The 17,259-nt window shown below is 43.8% G+C and overlaps 1 protein-coding gene across 1 annotated transcript; it reads left to right on the top strand.

Moving 5' to 3' along the window:
- Window positions 1-5,815: 5,815 nt before the first annotated feature.
- On the top strand, window positions 5,816-10,928 carry doc2a (double C2-like domains, alpha). Its single transcript, XM_072915763.1, has 11 exons — window positions 5,816-6,075; window positions 6,238-6,293; window positions 6,681-6,760; window positions 6,839-6,913; window positions 7,309-7,418; window positions 7,478-7,604; window positions 7,695-7,754; window positions 9,534-9,727; window positions 10,367-10,448; window positions 10,530-10,626; window positions 10,687-10,928. The coding sequence occupies exons 1-11, from the start codon at window positions 5,816-5,818 to the stop codon at window positions 10,821-10,823; spliced, it is 1,278 nt and encodes a 425-aa protein (XP_072771864.1). The 3' UTR covers window positions 10,824-10,928.
- The last annotated feature ends 6,331 nt before the right edge of the window (window positions 10,929-17,259 follow it).

The raw sequence follows: 17,259 nt of genomic DNA, 5'->3' as shown, positions 1-17,259 counted from the left end.
CTACATGTGTACTCTGTACTTGCTTCCACTGTTGACTGTGTAGTATATACTACTGTCTTTCTAAGTACACTTACTGTACATGACTCCAATATTACTGTAAAGAACTACATTACTGTAAAGAACTGCAATATTACTGTAGATAACTGCAATATTACTGTAAATAACTCCAATACTACTGTAAATAACTACATTACTGTAAATAACTGCAATATTACTGTAAATAACTGCAATATTACTGTAGATAACTGCAATATTACTGTAAATAACTCCAATACTACTGTAAATAACTACATTACTGTAAATAACTGCAATATTACTGTAGATAACTCAATCAATCAATCAAAACTCCAATATTACTGTAACTGCAATCTTACTGTAAATAACTGCAATATTACTGTAAATAACTCCAATATTACTGTAGATAACTGCAATATTACTGTAAATAACGGCAATACTACTGTAAATAACTTCAATATTACTGTAAATAACTGCAATATTACTGTAGATAACTGCAATATTAATGTAAAGAACTCCAATATTACTGTAAATAACTGCAATATTACTGTAAAAACCTCCAATATTACTGTAAAGAACTGCAATATTACTGTAAAAACTGCAATAATACTGTAAAGAATTACAATATTACTGTAAATAACTGCAGTATTACTGTAAACAATTACAATATTACTGTAAATAACTGCAATATTACTGTAAATAACTACAACGTTACTGTAAATAATTGTAATATTACTGTAAAGAACTGCAATATTACTGTAGATAACTCCAAGATTACTGTAAATAACTGCAATATTACTGCAAATAACTCCAATGTTACTGTAAATAACTGCAATATTACTGTACATAACTGCAATATTACTGTAAAGAACTGCAATATTACTGTAAATAACTACATTACTGTAAATAACTGCAATATTACTGTAAATAACTATATTACTGTAAATAACTGCAATATTACTGTAGATAACTGCAATATTACTGTAAATAACTACATTACTGTAAATAACTGCAATATTACTGTAGATAACTGCAATATTACTGTAAATAACTTTAATACTACTGTGAATAACTACATTACTGTAAATAACTGCAATATTACTGTAAATAACTGCAATATTACTGTATATAACTCCAATATTAATGTAAATAACTGCAATATTAAGGTAAATAACTACATTACTGTAAATAACTGCAATATTACTGTAGATAACTGCAATATTACTGTAAATAACTTTAATACTACTGTGAATAACTACATTAGTGTAAATAACTGCAATATTACTGTTGATAACTCCAATATTACTGTAAATAACTGCAATATTACTGTAAATAACTGCAATACTACTGTAAATAACTGCAATATTACTGTAGATAACTCCAATATTAATGTAAATAACTGCAATATTACTGTAAATAACTACAATATTACTGTAAAGAACTGCAATATTACTGTAAAGAACTGCAATATTAATGTAAGGAACTCCAATATTACTGTAAATAACTGCAATATTACTGTAAAAAACTCCAATATTACTGTAAAGAACTGCAATATTACTGTAAAAAATTACAATATTACTGTAAATAACTGCAGTATTACTGTAAATAATTGTAATATTACTGTAAAGAACTGCAATATTACTGTAGATAACTCCAATATTACTGTAAATAACTGCAATATTACTGTAAAGAACTGCGGCATTACTGTAAAGAACAGCAATATTACTGTAAATAACTCCAATATTACTGTAAATAACTGCAATATTACTGTAAATAACTGCAATATTACTGTAAATAATTACAATATTACTGTAGATAACAGCAATATTACTGTAAATAACTAAAACATTACTGTAAAAACTGCAATATTACTGTAAATAACTACAATATTACTGTAAATAACTGCAATATTACTGTAAATAACTGCAATATTACTGTAAAGAACTGCATTATTACTGTAAATAACTACATTACTGTAAATAACTGCAATATTGCTGTAGATAACTGCAATATTACTGTAAATAACTGCAATATTACTGTAAATAACTATATTACTGTAAATAACTGCAATATTACTGTAGATAACTGCAATATTACTGTAAATAACTGCAATATTACTGGAAATAACTACATTACTGTAAATAACTGCAATATTACTGTAGATAACTGCAATATTACTGTAAATAACTTTAATACTACTGTGAATAACTACATTACTGTACATAACTGCAATATTACTGTAAATAACTGCAATATTACTGTATATAGCTCCAATATTAATGTAAATAACTGCAATATTAAGGTAAATAACTACATTACTGTAAATAACTGCAATATTACTGTAGATAACTGCAATATTACTGTAAATAACTTTAATACTACTGTGAATAACTACATTAGTGTAAATAACTGCAATATTACTGTAGATAACTCCAATATTATTGTAAATAACTGCAATATTACTGTAAATAACTGCAATACTACTGTAAATAACTGCAATATTACTGTAGATAACTCCAATATTAATGTAAATAGCTGCAATATTACTGTAAATAACTACAATATTACTGTAAATAACTGCAATATTACTGTAAAGAACTGCAATATTAATGTAAGGAACTCCAATATTATTGTAAATAACTGCAATATTACTGTAAAAACTCCAATATTACTGTAAATAACGGCAATATTACTGTAAATAACGGCAATATTACTGTAAAGAATTACAATATTACTGTAAATAACTGCAGTATTACTGTAAATAATTGTAATATTACTGTAAAGAACTGCAATATTACTGTAGATAACTCCAATATTACTGTAAATAACTGCAATATTACTGTAAATAACTGCAATATTACCGCAAATAACTCCAATATTACTGTAAATAACTGCTGCATTACTGTAAAGAACAGCAATATTACTGTAAATAACTCCAATATTACTGTAAATAACTGCAATATTACTGTAAAGAATTACAATATTACTGTAAATAACTGCAGTATTACTGTAAATAATTGTAATATTACTGTAAAGAACCGCAATATTACTGTAGATAACTCCAATATTACTGTAAATAACTGCAATATTACTGTAAATAACTGCAATATTACTGCAAATAACTCCAATATTACTGTAAATAACTGCGGCATTACTGTAAAGAACAGCAATATTACTGTAAATAACTCCAATATTACTGTAAATAACTGCAAATTACTGTAAAGAACTACAATATTACTGTAAATAATTACAATATTACTGTAGATAACTTCAATATTACTGTAAATAATTACAATATTACTGTAAATAACTAAAACATTACTGTAAAACTGCAATATTACTGTAAATAACTACAATATTACTGTAAATAACTGCAATATTACTGTAAATAACTACAACACTAGTGTAAATAACGGCAATATTATTGTAAATAATATTACTGTAAATAACTTCAATATTACTGTGAAGAACTGTAATATTACTGTAAAGAATAACAATATTACTGTAAATTAGTTCAATGTTACTGTAAATAATTGTAATATTACTGTAAAGAACTGCAATATTACTGTAAATAACCACAATATTACCTTCTGCTCGCTACTGGTTAGTCCCGCCCCTCCCGCCATGTCACCAAGATGGCGGCTACTCAGAAGAGTTAAGTGTCCGTCAGTGCACACTCACCCTTTTCAGTGTTTGGACTATGGAACATGAGACTACAGTGTACTGCAATGGAGGGTACTTGTCCGTGTGGAAATATACCTATAAGTACACACATGTAACACACTTATACACTTAAAGACTCAGTTTAAGTACACAAGTGTAACACACTCATGCACTTACATTCTCAAAGTACACACATATAACCTGAAGACTCAGTTTAAGTACACAAGTGTAACACACTAATGTACTTAAAGACTCAGCCTAAGTACACAATTGTAACACACTAATGTACTTAAAGACTCAGTCTAAGTACAAAAGTGTAACACACTTATGTTTTTAAAAACTAAGTCTAAGTAGACACATGTAACACACTTATACACTTAAAGACTCAGTCTAAGTAAACAAGTCTAACACATTCATGCACTTAAATATTCAGTCTAAGTACACACGTGTAACATAAAGACTCAGTGTAAGTACACAAGTGTACTTAAAGACTCAGTGTAAGTACACGTGTTTTACACTTATTTACTTAAAGACTCAGTCTAAGTACACAATGACTTCTCCTGGACAGTCAACACCACATCAATCATCAAGAAGGCTCAGCAGCGGCTACACTTCCTTAGAGTCCTCGGGAAGTACAACCTGAAGCCTGACCTGCTGATGACCTTCTACCGCTCGTCCATCGAGAGCCTGCTGACCTACTGTATTACGGTATGGTACGGCAGCTGCACTGCAGCAGACAGGGAGAGGCTGCAAAGAGTGGTCAAGACGGCTCAGAAGATCATCGGCCGCCCTCTCCCCTCTCTGACGGACATCTACACCTCCCGCTGCCTCAACAGAGCCAGTGCCATCATCAAGGACAGCACCCACCCTGGCTCTGACCTGTTCCACCTGCTGCCCTCTGGGAAGCGCTACAGGTGCATTAAAACCAAAACAAACAGGCTAAAGAACAGCTTCTTCCCCAGGGCCATAACCATCCTGAACGGACTGCCCCATTGTCCCTCATAACTGCCTTCTCTTCGGTGCAATAACCCATTCCACCAACCACCCTGTTTTTTTTTTTTTTTTTTTTTCATGTATATATTCATTTCACACCATATTCATTGCACTTCTACATTTTTTAAATTTTTATATATTTGCACATTGTTTTTCTAGCATGCACACATCGCACTGTATGGAATGGCCTCAATCTCGTTACCTTGCGTAATGACAATAAAGCTGATTCTGATTCTGATTCTGACAAGTGTAACAATATATGCACTTAAATACTCAGTCTAAGTATAAAAATGTAACGTAATGACTCAGTCTAAGTACACAAGTGTAACACACAAATGTACTTAAAGACTCAGTCTAAGTACACAAGTGTACTTAAAGACTCAGTCTAAGTACACAAGTGTACTTAAAGACTCAGTGTAAGTACATGTGTTTTACACTTATTTACTTAAAGACTCAGTCTAAGTACACAAGTGTACTTAAAGACTCAGTGTAAGTACATGTGTTTTACACTTATTTACTTAAAGACTCAGTCTAAGTACACAAGTGTAACACAAAGACTAAGTGTAAGTAATGGGAATTAGACCTGGAAAACACACACACACACACACACACACACACACACACACACACACACACACACACACACACACACACACACACGCGGTGGCCTAGCAACAAGTTTTGAGTAGAGTAAAAATGAAAGTAAAAACTATGTTTTGAAGCAGAAAATCTCATGTTGATGCCTTGTTGTGTGTGTGTGTTGTACATGTCACATAGGTTGTGTGTATGTGTGTGTGCACGTGTATCATTAGACACAAATTACAGAGGAGGAAGAAGAAGAGGAGGAGAAGGAGGAGGTGGGTGCAGACAGATGCTGTTATTGACCCCCACAGTATGAGGGGATGTTCAAAGAAGAGCATGACGTGTGTGTGTGTGTGTGTGTGTGTGTGTGTGTGTGTGTGTTCTGGCGGGTGAAGGAGCAGCAGAGTGGTCATACTTCCTGTTGCTGTGTTGGTGTTTTGGTGTCTTCCGGTTGCTGCCTGTAGGTAAGTCTTCACACACACACACAGACACACACACACACACAGACACACACACACACACACCTGACCCATGTATGCATGTGTGACTGACAGGAGGTCCAATGAGTGTTGGGAGAAGCAAGAAGTTCAACATCTCCATCCAGGAGCACATGGCCATCGACGTTTGTCCTGGTCCAATCAGAGCCATTCGCCAAATTTCAACCTACTTCCCCCGTCTGTCCCCCACCTCCCTTGTGTCCCCCACCTCCCCCGTCTCCCCCACCTCCCTTGTGTCCCCCACCTTCCCCGTGTCTCCCACCTCCCTTGTGTCCCCCACCTTCCCCGTGTCTCCCACCTCCCTTGTGTCCCCCACCTTCCCCGTGTCTCCCACCTCCCTTGTGTCCCCCACCTTCCCCGTGTCTCCCACCTCCCTTGTGTCCCCCACCTTCCTTGTGTCCCCCACCTCTCCCGTGTCCCCCACCTCCCTTGTGTCCCCCACCTCTCCCGTGTCCCCCATCCCACTCTCTCCCCCGACAACCCTCAGTCCTACCACTGTGATGTCATCAATGGACGCCATCAGCTCAGACAGTGATGACTGCAGTGAGCATTGCTGTCACACACGCCTGTGTGTCTGTGTGCTTGTGTATGTGTGTGTGTTTGTGTATGTACGTGTGTGTGTCTGTGTATGTGTGTGCGTGTATCTGTGTCTGTGTGTGTACGTGTGTGTGTATGTACGTGTGTGTGTGTGTGTCTGTGTGTGAGTCTGTGTGTGTATAAGTCTGTGTGTGTGTAAGTATGTGTGTGTGTAAGTATGCGTGTGTGTGGATGTGTGTATGTGTGTGTGTGTGTACACAGCTAACCTGTTTGACTAAGTGCTAAGCTTTACTATGCCAGTGTAAGTACAGTACTACACTGCTAGCATTCACACACTAAGTACACAGTGCACTTCATGAAGTGTACTGAATGAGCTAATGTGTGTGTGTGTAGCGTCGTTGGGCATGTTGGAGTTTGAGCTGAGGTACGAGCAGACGTCCAGTCAGCTGCACTGCACGGTTCTACGGGCAAAGGTAAGCAAGGTGAGAGACTGTGGGGGCGTGGCCTCCAGGGTCACATGACAACAGGTGACACATCCTCATGGTCTGTAGGGTTTGAAGCCCATGGACTTCAATGGCTTGGCCGACCCCTACGTCAAAGTGCACCTGCTGCCCGGCGCCTGCAAGGTGAGATTGGAACCTGCGACACCTTACGTATGCTAATGAGCTGACCAAGAAGATATGCTAATGAGCTGAAGTTAAAGATATGCTCATGAGTTAACATAGAGGATATGCAAATGAGCTGGCCTGGAAGATATGCTAATGAGCTAAAGGAAAATATATGCTAATGAGCTGAAATAAAATATATGCTAATGAGCTAAAGGAAAATATATGTTAATGAGCTGAAATAAAATATATGCTAATGAGCTGAAATAAAAGATATGCTAATGGGCCAAAGGAAATTATATGCTAATGAGCTGAAATAAAAGATATGCTAATGAGCTAAAAGGAAAATATATGCTAATGAGCTGAAATAAAAGATATGCTAATGAGCTGAGGGATATGCTAATGATGTGTGTCAGGCCAACAAGCTGAAGACAAAGACGGTGAGGAACTGTCTGAACCCGGTGTGGGAGGAGACTCTGACCTACGTGGGAATCACGCAGGAGGACATCGTCAGGAAGACGCTCAGGTGCGCCCCCTGCTGTGCGTGTGAAGACCTGTTCCTTGTTCTTGCTCTGCACCTGGCAGGCTGACCGTGTGTGACCAGGACAAGCTGACCCAGAACCAGATCATTGGTCAGTCCAGAGTGGCGCTCAGGAGACTCCACGCTCAGCACGCCACACGCTTCCACACCTGCCTCGAACACCCGCCCCCGGTAACACACACACACACACACACACACACACACACACACACACACACAGGAAGTAGCCAACACTGTGTGTGTGTGTGTGTGTGTGTGCAGCTGCCATCTCCGAGCGCCACAGGAGAAGCTGTGCGAGGAATCTCCTGCTACCTGCGAGAGGTACTCAACCATCATGTGACACCTGCAGGTCCATGACATCACCACTTCCTCTTCACTGATGATGTCATCACAACATTCTTCACTGATGATGACATCACAACCGACGACGTCACGACTGGCGACGTCACGACTGGGGACGTCACAACTGGGGATGTCACGACTGGCGACGTCACGACTGGCGACGTCACGACTGGGGACGTCATGACTGGGGACGTCATGACTGGGGATGTCACAACTGGCGACGTCACGACTGGTGACGTCACTACTGGCGACACCACGACTGGGGATGTCACGACTGGCGACATCACGACTGGCGACATCACCACTGGCGACGTCACTACTGGCGACAACACGACTGGGGATGTCACGACTGGCGACATCACGACTGCCGACGTCACTACTGGCGACACCACGACTGGGGATGTCACGACTGGCGACATCACGACTGGCGACGTCACTACTGGCGACAACACGACTGGGGATGTCACGACTGGCGACATCATGACTGCCGACGTCACTACTGGCGACACCATGACTGGGGATGTCACGACTGGCGACATCACAACTGGAGACATCAGGACTGGTGACACCACGACTGGCGACACCACGATTGGGGACATCACTATTGTCCACACCGCGACTGGCCACACCACGGCTGGCCACATTACAACAGGGGACATCACGACTGGCGACGTCACTACTGGCGACAACACGACTGGGGATGTCACGACTGGCGACATCACGACTGCCGACGTCACTACTGGCGACACCACGACTGGGGATGTCACGACTGGCGACATCACGACTGGCGACATCACGACTGGCGACGTCACTACTGGCGACAACACGACTGGGGATGTCACGACTGGCGACATCACGACTGCCGACGTCACTACTGGCGACACCATGACTGTGGATGTCACGACTGGCGACATCACAACTGGCGACGTCACAACTGGCGACGTCACGACTGGCGACGTCACAACTGGCGACATCACGACTGACACCACGACTGGCGACACCACGACTGACCACATCACAACTGGGGACACCACGACTGGCAACACCACAACTGGCCACACCACGACTGGGGACATCACTACTGGCCACACCACGACTGGGGACATCACTACTGGCCACACCACGGCTGGCTACATCACAACTGGGGACATCACAACTGGCGACACCACAACTGGCCACACCATGACTGGGGAGATCACTACTGGCCACACCACGACTGACCACATCACGACTGGGGACATCACAACTGGCGACGTCATGACTGGCAACGTCACGACTGGCAACGTCACGACTGGCAACGTCACGACTGGCGACGTCCCGACTGGGGACGTCACGACTGGAAACACCACGACTGGCGACACCACGACTGGCGACACCGCGACTGGCCACATCACAACTGGAGACATCAGGACTGGTGACACCACGACTGGCGACACCACGATTGGGGACATCACTATTGTCCACACCGCGACTGACCCCACCACGGCTGGCCACATTACAACAGGGGACATCACGACTGGCGACACCACGACTGGCCACATCACAACTGGGGACATCAGGACTGGCGACACCACGACTGACGACACCACGATTGGGGACATCACTATCGTCCACACCGCGACTGGCCACACCACGGCTGGCCACATCACAACTGGGGACATCACGACTGGCGACACCACAACTGGCCACACCACGACTGGGGTCATCACTACTGGCCACACCACAAAGAAAGACGGTGATGATGATGTTTTGTTCCAGTGGGAGGAGCAGCAGCTCCACAGTCTGGAGGAAAGAGGTCGTCTTCTTCTCTCGCTGCAGTTCCTGCCTCTGCCCACCGGGGGAAACGACCAGACTGACAGGCGGCTAGCGGGCGGTCTGTGCGTTGGCGTGAAGCGCTGCGCTCACCTGGCAGCCATGGACGTGAACGGATTCTCTGACCCTTACGTGAAAATGTAGCCGCACAAACACTGATGCTAACTCCTTAGCTAATGTTGATTAGCACAGTGCTACCTTTGTAGCTAATGTTGATTAGCAGAGTGCTAACTCCTCAGCTAATGTTGATTAGCACAGTGCTAACTCCTCATGAATGTTTATTAGCACAATGCTAAGTCCTTAGCTAGTGTTGATTAGCAGAGTGCTAACTCCTCATGAATGTTTATTAGCACAATGCTAAGTCCTTAGCTAACGTTGATTAGCACAGTGCTAACTCCTCATGAATGTTTATTAGCACAATGCTAAGTCCTTAGCTAACATTGATTAGCACAGTGCTAACTCCTCATGAATGTTTACTAGCACAATGCTAAGTCCTTAGCTAACGTTGATTAGCACAGTGCTAACTCCTCATGAATGTTTATTAGCATAATGCTAAGTCCTTAGCTAACGTTGATTAGCACAGTGCTAACTCCTCATGAATGTTTATTAGCACAATGCTAAGTCCTTAGCTAACGTTGATTAGCACAGTGCTAACTCCTCATGAATGTTTATTAGCACAATGCTAAGTCCTTAGCTAACATTGATTAGCACTGCGCTAACTCCTCAGCTAACGTTTGTAGCATGCTAATGGCTTGGCTAACATCTGATGCGTGCGGCAGATACCTGAAGCCCGACATGGAGAAGAAGTCCAAACACAAAACTGCAGTTGTGAAGAAGACGCTCAACCCTGAATTCAACCAGGTAAGAAAAACGCTAACCTTCTTGTCACCTTGACTAAAAAGTGCTGGGGTCGAAGGTCACTGAAGCGTCCGCACTCCGCAGGAGTTCTTCTACGAGATCTCCCGGTCAGAACTGGTCACCAAGACCCTGGAGGTGACCGTGTGGGACTACGACTTGGGACGCTCCAACGACTTCATAGGTGACGCGCCACTGATGATGTCCCGCCTTTTCAATGACTTCCTGTCCACTTCCTGTTTAGGTGGCGTGTGTCTGGGGGCTCAGTCTCTGGGCCACGCCCTTCGCCACTGGACAGACTGCCTGAAGAACCAAGGCCAGCAGGTGGAGCGCTGGCACATTCTGACCAATCAGCTGCCACGTAGCGTCAGCCACAACTAAAGTCATGTGACCTCTGCGAAAAAAGGAATCCATCCGTGTCAGCCGCTAACCAAATGTTAGCATCAGTAAATATGTAACATTACTGTTATATCTGTATGTTATATACATGGGCTCCCCTAGTGGTGTGCGAAGGTATCATTTGATTAAAGTACAGTGTTTTATTGTCTTATATTCAAACACAGTGTTACTGTTCAAACTGTGTGTAATGTTACAGTGGCCAAATATATTAAATACACTTGTTAATAAAGCCTCTGCCTTGTTTTTAATGAATACTTAGGTCTACTACGCTACTGTATTTTAATGGTGTCATTATGGTGGTACTTGATGAATACTTAGGTCTACTACACTACTGTATTTTAATGTCATTATGGTGGTACTTGATGAATACTTAGGTGTACTACACTTCTGTATTTTAATGCATATATACACATACATCTATATACACATACATACATACATACACACACATATATACATACACCCATACATGCACACACATACATACATACACACATTTACATACCTCCATCCACACGCACACACACACGTACACATACGTATATACACTAATAAATCCATACACAGGCCGGCGGGTCAGCAATCAAGCCTTGGCACCCACTGCCCACTGAGAACCAGCCGATCACCTCCCCCAAGCCCCACAGGTCCGACCGCCACCTGCCCCCAGGGACAACCCCGCCCCAGACGACGGCACGACACCGGGCATGAAGGGCGGCGCGGCAGAGCGCAAGGGCATCCCAGGCCTACACCCGACAAGCCCTGCAAGAAAAGCTACATGCCACATCTGCCATAAAAGCGGACATTGGGCCAGAGTGTGTCACAACAGCAACAAGTCAGTGAATGAAGTCACAGAAAGTGGGCATGTTGAACAGACCTCCTATTTCTTAGGTTCAGTGTGCTGTGGAGATGAGAAAGAACAGTGGACTGTTCAACTACAGGTGGATTCCATCCCAAGGAAATTTAAAATTGACACAGGAGCTGATGTCAGTGTATTAAGTGAGGACGCGTTCCACACACTTACCCCACTGAGAGCACTGGAACCTGCTGACATTCCCCTGGACAGCCCAGGAGGTGAACTGTTGTGTCTGGCCCGATTTAAAGCAACAGTTACCTACAAAGGGAAGGATTACCCCTTCAATGTCAACAATCTACGCAGCCGGTCCCCGTCAGTCAGAATGAACTTGGTGCAAAGAGTTGACGAAGTGACACACACCACCAGAGGACATCAGCAAGCTTACGGTGAGCACGGCACGCTAAAAACTGAACCAGTTAGAATACAGCTGAAAGATGGTGCCCAACCATATGCTGTTCATTCCGCACGCCTTTCCTAATATTACAAAAAGTCAAAGACACAGGATGGAGAATAAAGGCCAGTAACACAGCCAACTGAATGGTGTTCACCAATGGTGCCCGTTCTGAAAAAGGACACTGGCAAAGCCAGGGTATGTGTGGACTTGAAACGGCTAAACGATTCAGTCAAAAGAGAGCCTTATGTCTTACCTACCTCGGATGAGATCACTGCCAAGCTCAGTGGAGCAACTGTGTTCTCCTCTCCTCTCTTGATACTGCGAGTGGGTTCTGGCAGATCCCGCTGCACTCAGACAGCTGCAAGCTAATAACTTTTATTATACTGTTTCAAGAGATTACCATTCGGGATCACCAGTGCACCAGAAATCTTCCAGCGAAAAATGCTGGAGACACTGCAAGGGCTGTAAGGTGTTGACGTTTTCATGGATGACATCCTGGTCTATGGGATCTCAATGGAACAGCACGACATCAGACTCGAAAAGGTACTTCAACGTGTTGAATCAGCAGGCCTGAAGCTCAACAAAGACAAATGCTCCCTCAATTAAGGCCAACTACGTTTTTTGGGACATCTCATCGATCAGTCAGGGGTCAGACCTGACCCTGACAAAGTTGAAGCAATTCGACAGCTGGCCCCACCAATGAATGTCCAGGAGCTAAAAAGAGTTCTGGGCATGGTGAACTACCTGGGGAGGTATGTTCCCAGCCTATCCACAATAGGTCAACCATTATACGAGCTTTTGAAAAACAGGAACATCTGGACCTGGAGCCACACACAGCAGGCGGCATTTGAGAACATTAAGGAGCCTTTCTTTCTACGATGTGGTTAAGCCCACAGCTGTGTCCGCCGACCCCAATAGTTACATCCTGGGGGGCGTACTGTTCCAACTCTATGGAGAAAAGTGGAAGCCAGTAGCCTATTGCTCCAGACGTCTCACTGAAGCCGAAACAAGTTTCGCCAAGACTGAGAAAGAGTGTCTGGCTGGTGTATGGGCCTGTGAAAAATTTGACAAGTATCTTTGCGGCTTGGATCAGTTCAGGCCTGAGACCGATCACAAACCATTAGTACCGTCTGTCAACAATAGAAGTCTGGACAATGTTCCTTTAAGATGTCAGCGGTAACTGATGAGACTCCGGAGGTACAAACCGATCGCAGAATATGTGCCAGGAAAAACTCTCATAGTTGCCGAAGCCCTGTCTCGTAGCCCACAAACACACACAAAAGGAGAGACTGACACTCAGGATGATGTGGCGTGCTACGTAGCCACAGTGATGCAGGGCATCCCAGCATCTCCAACCAGAATGGAGAGCATCAGGACAGCAACAACGGCCGACAGCCAGCTACAGGCTGTCATCAAACTAATCAGGTCAGGATAGCCAGGACTCTCTCTAAGACTTAAGAACATTGTAGAGTCGTGCAGAACCTGTCAGGAGCAGAAGCGAGCTCAGCAGAAGGAGCCACTCATCTCCACACCTCTGCCAAACCGTCCATGGAAACGAATCGCTCTTGACCTTTGTGAACACAACAAGCACGATTATCTTGTGATATCGGATTACTATTCACGGTACCTAGAAATCCTGCATCTACCATCAACGACCAGCGCTCAGGTTATTCAGAGACTGAAAGCAACCTTCACTAGGTTTGGTATCCCGGACGAGGCGGTGAGTGACAACAAACCTCAATACTCAAGTGCGGAATTCCAGGAGTTGGCACGACAGCTGGACTTCAGACACATTACGTCTTGTCCTCACCACCCTCAAGGAAACGGTCATGCAGAAAGAGCAGTGCAGACAGCAAAGAGAATCCTCTGACAGGAAGATCTACTGATAGCTCTCATGTGCTATCGTTCGACTCACTGCACTACCACAGGAGTTAGTCCAGCAGAACTGCAGATCCGAACAACACTCCCTACGATTGAGGAAAATATGCAACCTCAATGGCCCAACAGAAAGACTGCCAAGCAAAAGGATGCTAAAGAAAAGACTAAACAAGCCTTCTATTACAATCGCCTTCAAGGTGCTAGACATCTTCCTGCTCTACAGCCGGGAGATAATGTCTATGTCAAACTTGACAACGAAAAATCTTGGAAAACGCCAGCAGTTGTCACAAAAAAAAGTATTACTCTGAGATCTTATATGGTCAATACACAGGGAGGAGCAGTGCTGTGGCGGAACAGACTTCATGTCCGGGCACAACCAATTCCTGAACCACAAAAGACTACCCCACCTGCGCACACCACTGAGAGTGGTGAGATGATTTCTCAATCACTGTGTGCCACCGTTACAGCGGAGAGCTGCCCAAATAAAAGTGAGCTGACGACCCCAACACAAACACCAGGACATATTTTGACCAGGTCTGGCCGTGTCAGTAAGCCAGCTGCTAAACTGGACTTGTAGAGAGAAGTGTTTTAGGTGTTTCACATTGGACATGGGGGTGACATACTGAAAAAACTAAACAAAAAAGCCACCAATGGCCTTTGGGGTGGGGGGTGGAAGAAGAGAGATGACACAACCATCTGTTCACTTTGAGAATGTACATTTGAGTTATGTTTACGGAACATTTGTGTAATAGTTATGTAGCTTCTGTAAATGTTGATAAAGAGTAATTATTGTGTTATTGTGACAAAGGAAGTACACTTTGAGTTATTTGCAACTTAGACCTATTTTTTTTTACAGATTTTAATTTAACGTTACAAAGCCCACTTGCGGTTTGAAAATACTAAACAATAATGTGGCATCACAATTGTAACATTGTTAATTTCAATTGAGCTATTTTTACTTGTTAAGATACACTTTGCAGTTATTTGGGATAAGTTGAAAAGGATGCAGATGTCACATATGCATGTACACTAGATGGCAGTATTGCCCTGTTTAAGAGTGTCACAACATTGCCGTTTACGGCAGACGAACTGCTTTACGGTAGACCAAAAAGGTGACTGCGGTTGTTGTGTGTTGTTACCGCTCTGGGAGGACGTTAATGAGAACTGCCTACAATAAACCCACATAAGAAACCAACAACTCACCCTTGATCATTCTACAGTGCTCAAACATCCATCCATCCATCTTCTTCCGCTTATCCGAGGTCGGGTCGCTGGGGCAGCAGCCTAAGCAGAGAAGCCCAGACTTTCCTCTCCCAAGCCACTTAGTCCAGCTCTTCCCGGGGGATCCCGAGGCGTTCCCAGGCCAGCCGGGAGACATAGTCTTCCTAACGTGTCCTTGGTCTTCCCCGTGGCCTCCTACCAATCGGACGTGCCCTAAACACCTCCCTCAGGAAGCGTTCGGGTGGCATCCTGACCAGATGCCCGAACCACCTCATCTGGCTCCTCTCCATGTGGAGGAGCAACGGCTTTACTTTGAGCTCCTCCCGGATGACAGAGCTTCTCACCCTATCTCTAAGGGAGAGACCCGCCACCCGGTGGAGGAAACTCATTTCAGCCGCTTGTACCCGTGATCCTGTCCTTTTGGTCATGACCCAAAGCTCATGACCATAGGTGAGGATGGGAACGTAGATTGACCGGTAAATTGAGAGCTTTGCCTTCCGGCTCAGCTCCTTATTCACCACAACGGATCGATACAGCGTCCGCATTACTGAAGACGCCGCACCGATCCGCCTGTCGATCTCACCATCCACTCTTCCCTCACTCGTGAACAAAACTCCCAGGTACTTGAACTCCTCCACTTGGGTCAGCGTCTCCTCCCCAACCCGGAGATGGCACTCCACCCTTTTCCGGGCGAGAACCATGGACTTGGACTTGGAGGTGCTGATTCTCATCCCAGTCGCTTCACACTCGGCTGCGAACCGATCCAGTGAGAAATTCTGTCCGTAAAATTTATGAACAGAATCCTTGCTCAAACATGACTTTTGTTTTTTCTTTCTAATTCGCAACGTGCGCCCATAAAAGTACGTAGTCTGGTTCGCACTTTCTTGTATTCATGTACTTACCGTGGACTTCTAGCTACTTCTCCATATTTCTTGTATTCATGTACTCACCGTGGACTTCCAGCTACTTCTCCGTATTTCTTGTATTCATGTACTCACCGTGGACTTCCATCTACTTCTCCGTATTTCTTGTATTCATGTACTCACCGTGGACTTCCATCTACTTCTCCGTATTCCTTGTATTCATGTACTCACCGTGGACTTCCAGCTACTTCTCCATATTTCCACGTACACATGGTCGGATAATATTCGTCGCCAAGTTAGCTAGCTGCACGCTCTGCCGTCTTTTTGATGATTTATGACTTTAATTTGATGAATATCATCCACTTCATCTTGTCTGAGCTTCCTCAACTCAAACTTTTATTTGACAAAAAGTCAGTTCTTGTCCGGCAGCAGAGCTAAAGATGCACTTGGCAACACCACACGTCTGCTTAAGTCAGGCCTTCAAAATAAAAGGCCGGCAGGAAAGTAAACATAGCAGGCGTTAGTGGTTTCATCCTCAACCTGCTTTGCAAAACGTTATTGTTCCAGACCAGCAAACAGGACTCGCATGACGCTTTGAGGTAGTGCATACAGGAAGTCCTCACAGCACTTCACTTCCTACACACTTTAGAATAGAATACATTTATTTTCGTCCTCAAACTGCAAAGATGTCTTTAAAAATACCTTTTCGCGTCGTCATTATGGGGTATTGTGTGTAGAATTTTGAGGACCAAAATGAATGTATTCCATTTAGGAACACAACTGTCCTCTCCGGGGTCACGACCGTCCTCTCCAGGGTCACGGCCGTCCTCTCAGGGGTCACGGCTGTCCTCTACGGGGTCACGGCTGTCCTCTCTGGGTCACAACTGTCCTCTCTGGGGTCACAACTGTCCTCTCAGGGGTCACAACTGTCCTCTCAGGGGCCACAACTGTCCTCTCTGGGGTCACAACTGTCCTCTCGTGGGTCACAACTGTCCTTTCATGGGTCACGGCTGTCCTCTACGGGGTCACGGCTGTCCTCTCTGGGGTCACAACTGTCCTCTCATGGTTCACCGCTGTCCTTTCATGGGTCACCGCTGTCCTTTAATGGGTCACAACTGTCCTCTCTGGGTCACAACTGTCCTCTCCGGGGTCACAACTGTCCTCTCCGGGGTCACAACTGTCCTCTACGGGGTCACAACTGTCCTCTCC

Source organism: Nerophis lumbriciformis, linkage group LG22 (genome assembly GCF_033978685.3).
Source record: "Nerophis lumbriciformis linkage group LG22, RoL_Nlum_v2.1, whole genome shotgun sequence".
NCBI lineage: Eukaryota > Metazoa > Chordata > Actinopteri > Syngnathiformes > Syngnathidae > Nerophis > Nerophis lumbriciformis.
This window is presented reverse-complemented; position numbering and strand designations above follow the sequence as displayed.

What these genes read in the sequence shown, in the direction of transcription:
- doc2a (XM_072915763.1), top strand. Translation starts at nt 5,816, where the DNA reads ATGAGTGTTGGGAGAAGCAAGAAGTTCAACATCTCCATCCAGGAGCAC. An exon ending in TGCTGCCCGGCGCCTGCAAG is followed by an intron (nt 6,914 to 7,308) that starts GTGAGATTGGAA and finishes GATGTGTGTCAG; the next exon opens with GCCAACAAGCTGAAGACAAA. An exon ending in TCTGACCCTTACGTGAAAAT is followed by an intron (nt 9,728 to 10,366) that starts GTAGCCGCACAA and finishes TGCGTGCGGCAG; the next exon opens with ATACCTGAAGCCCGACATGG.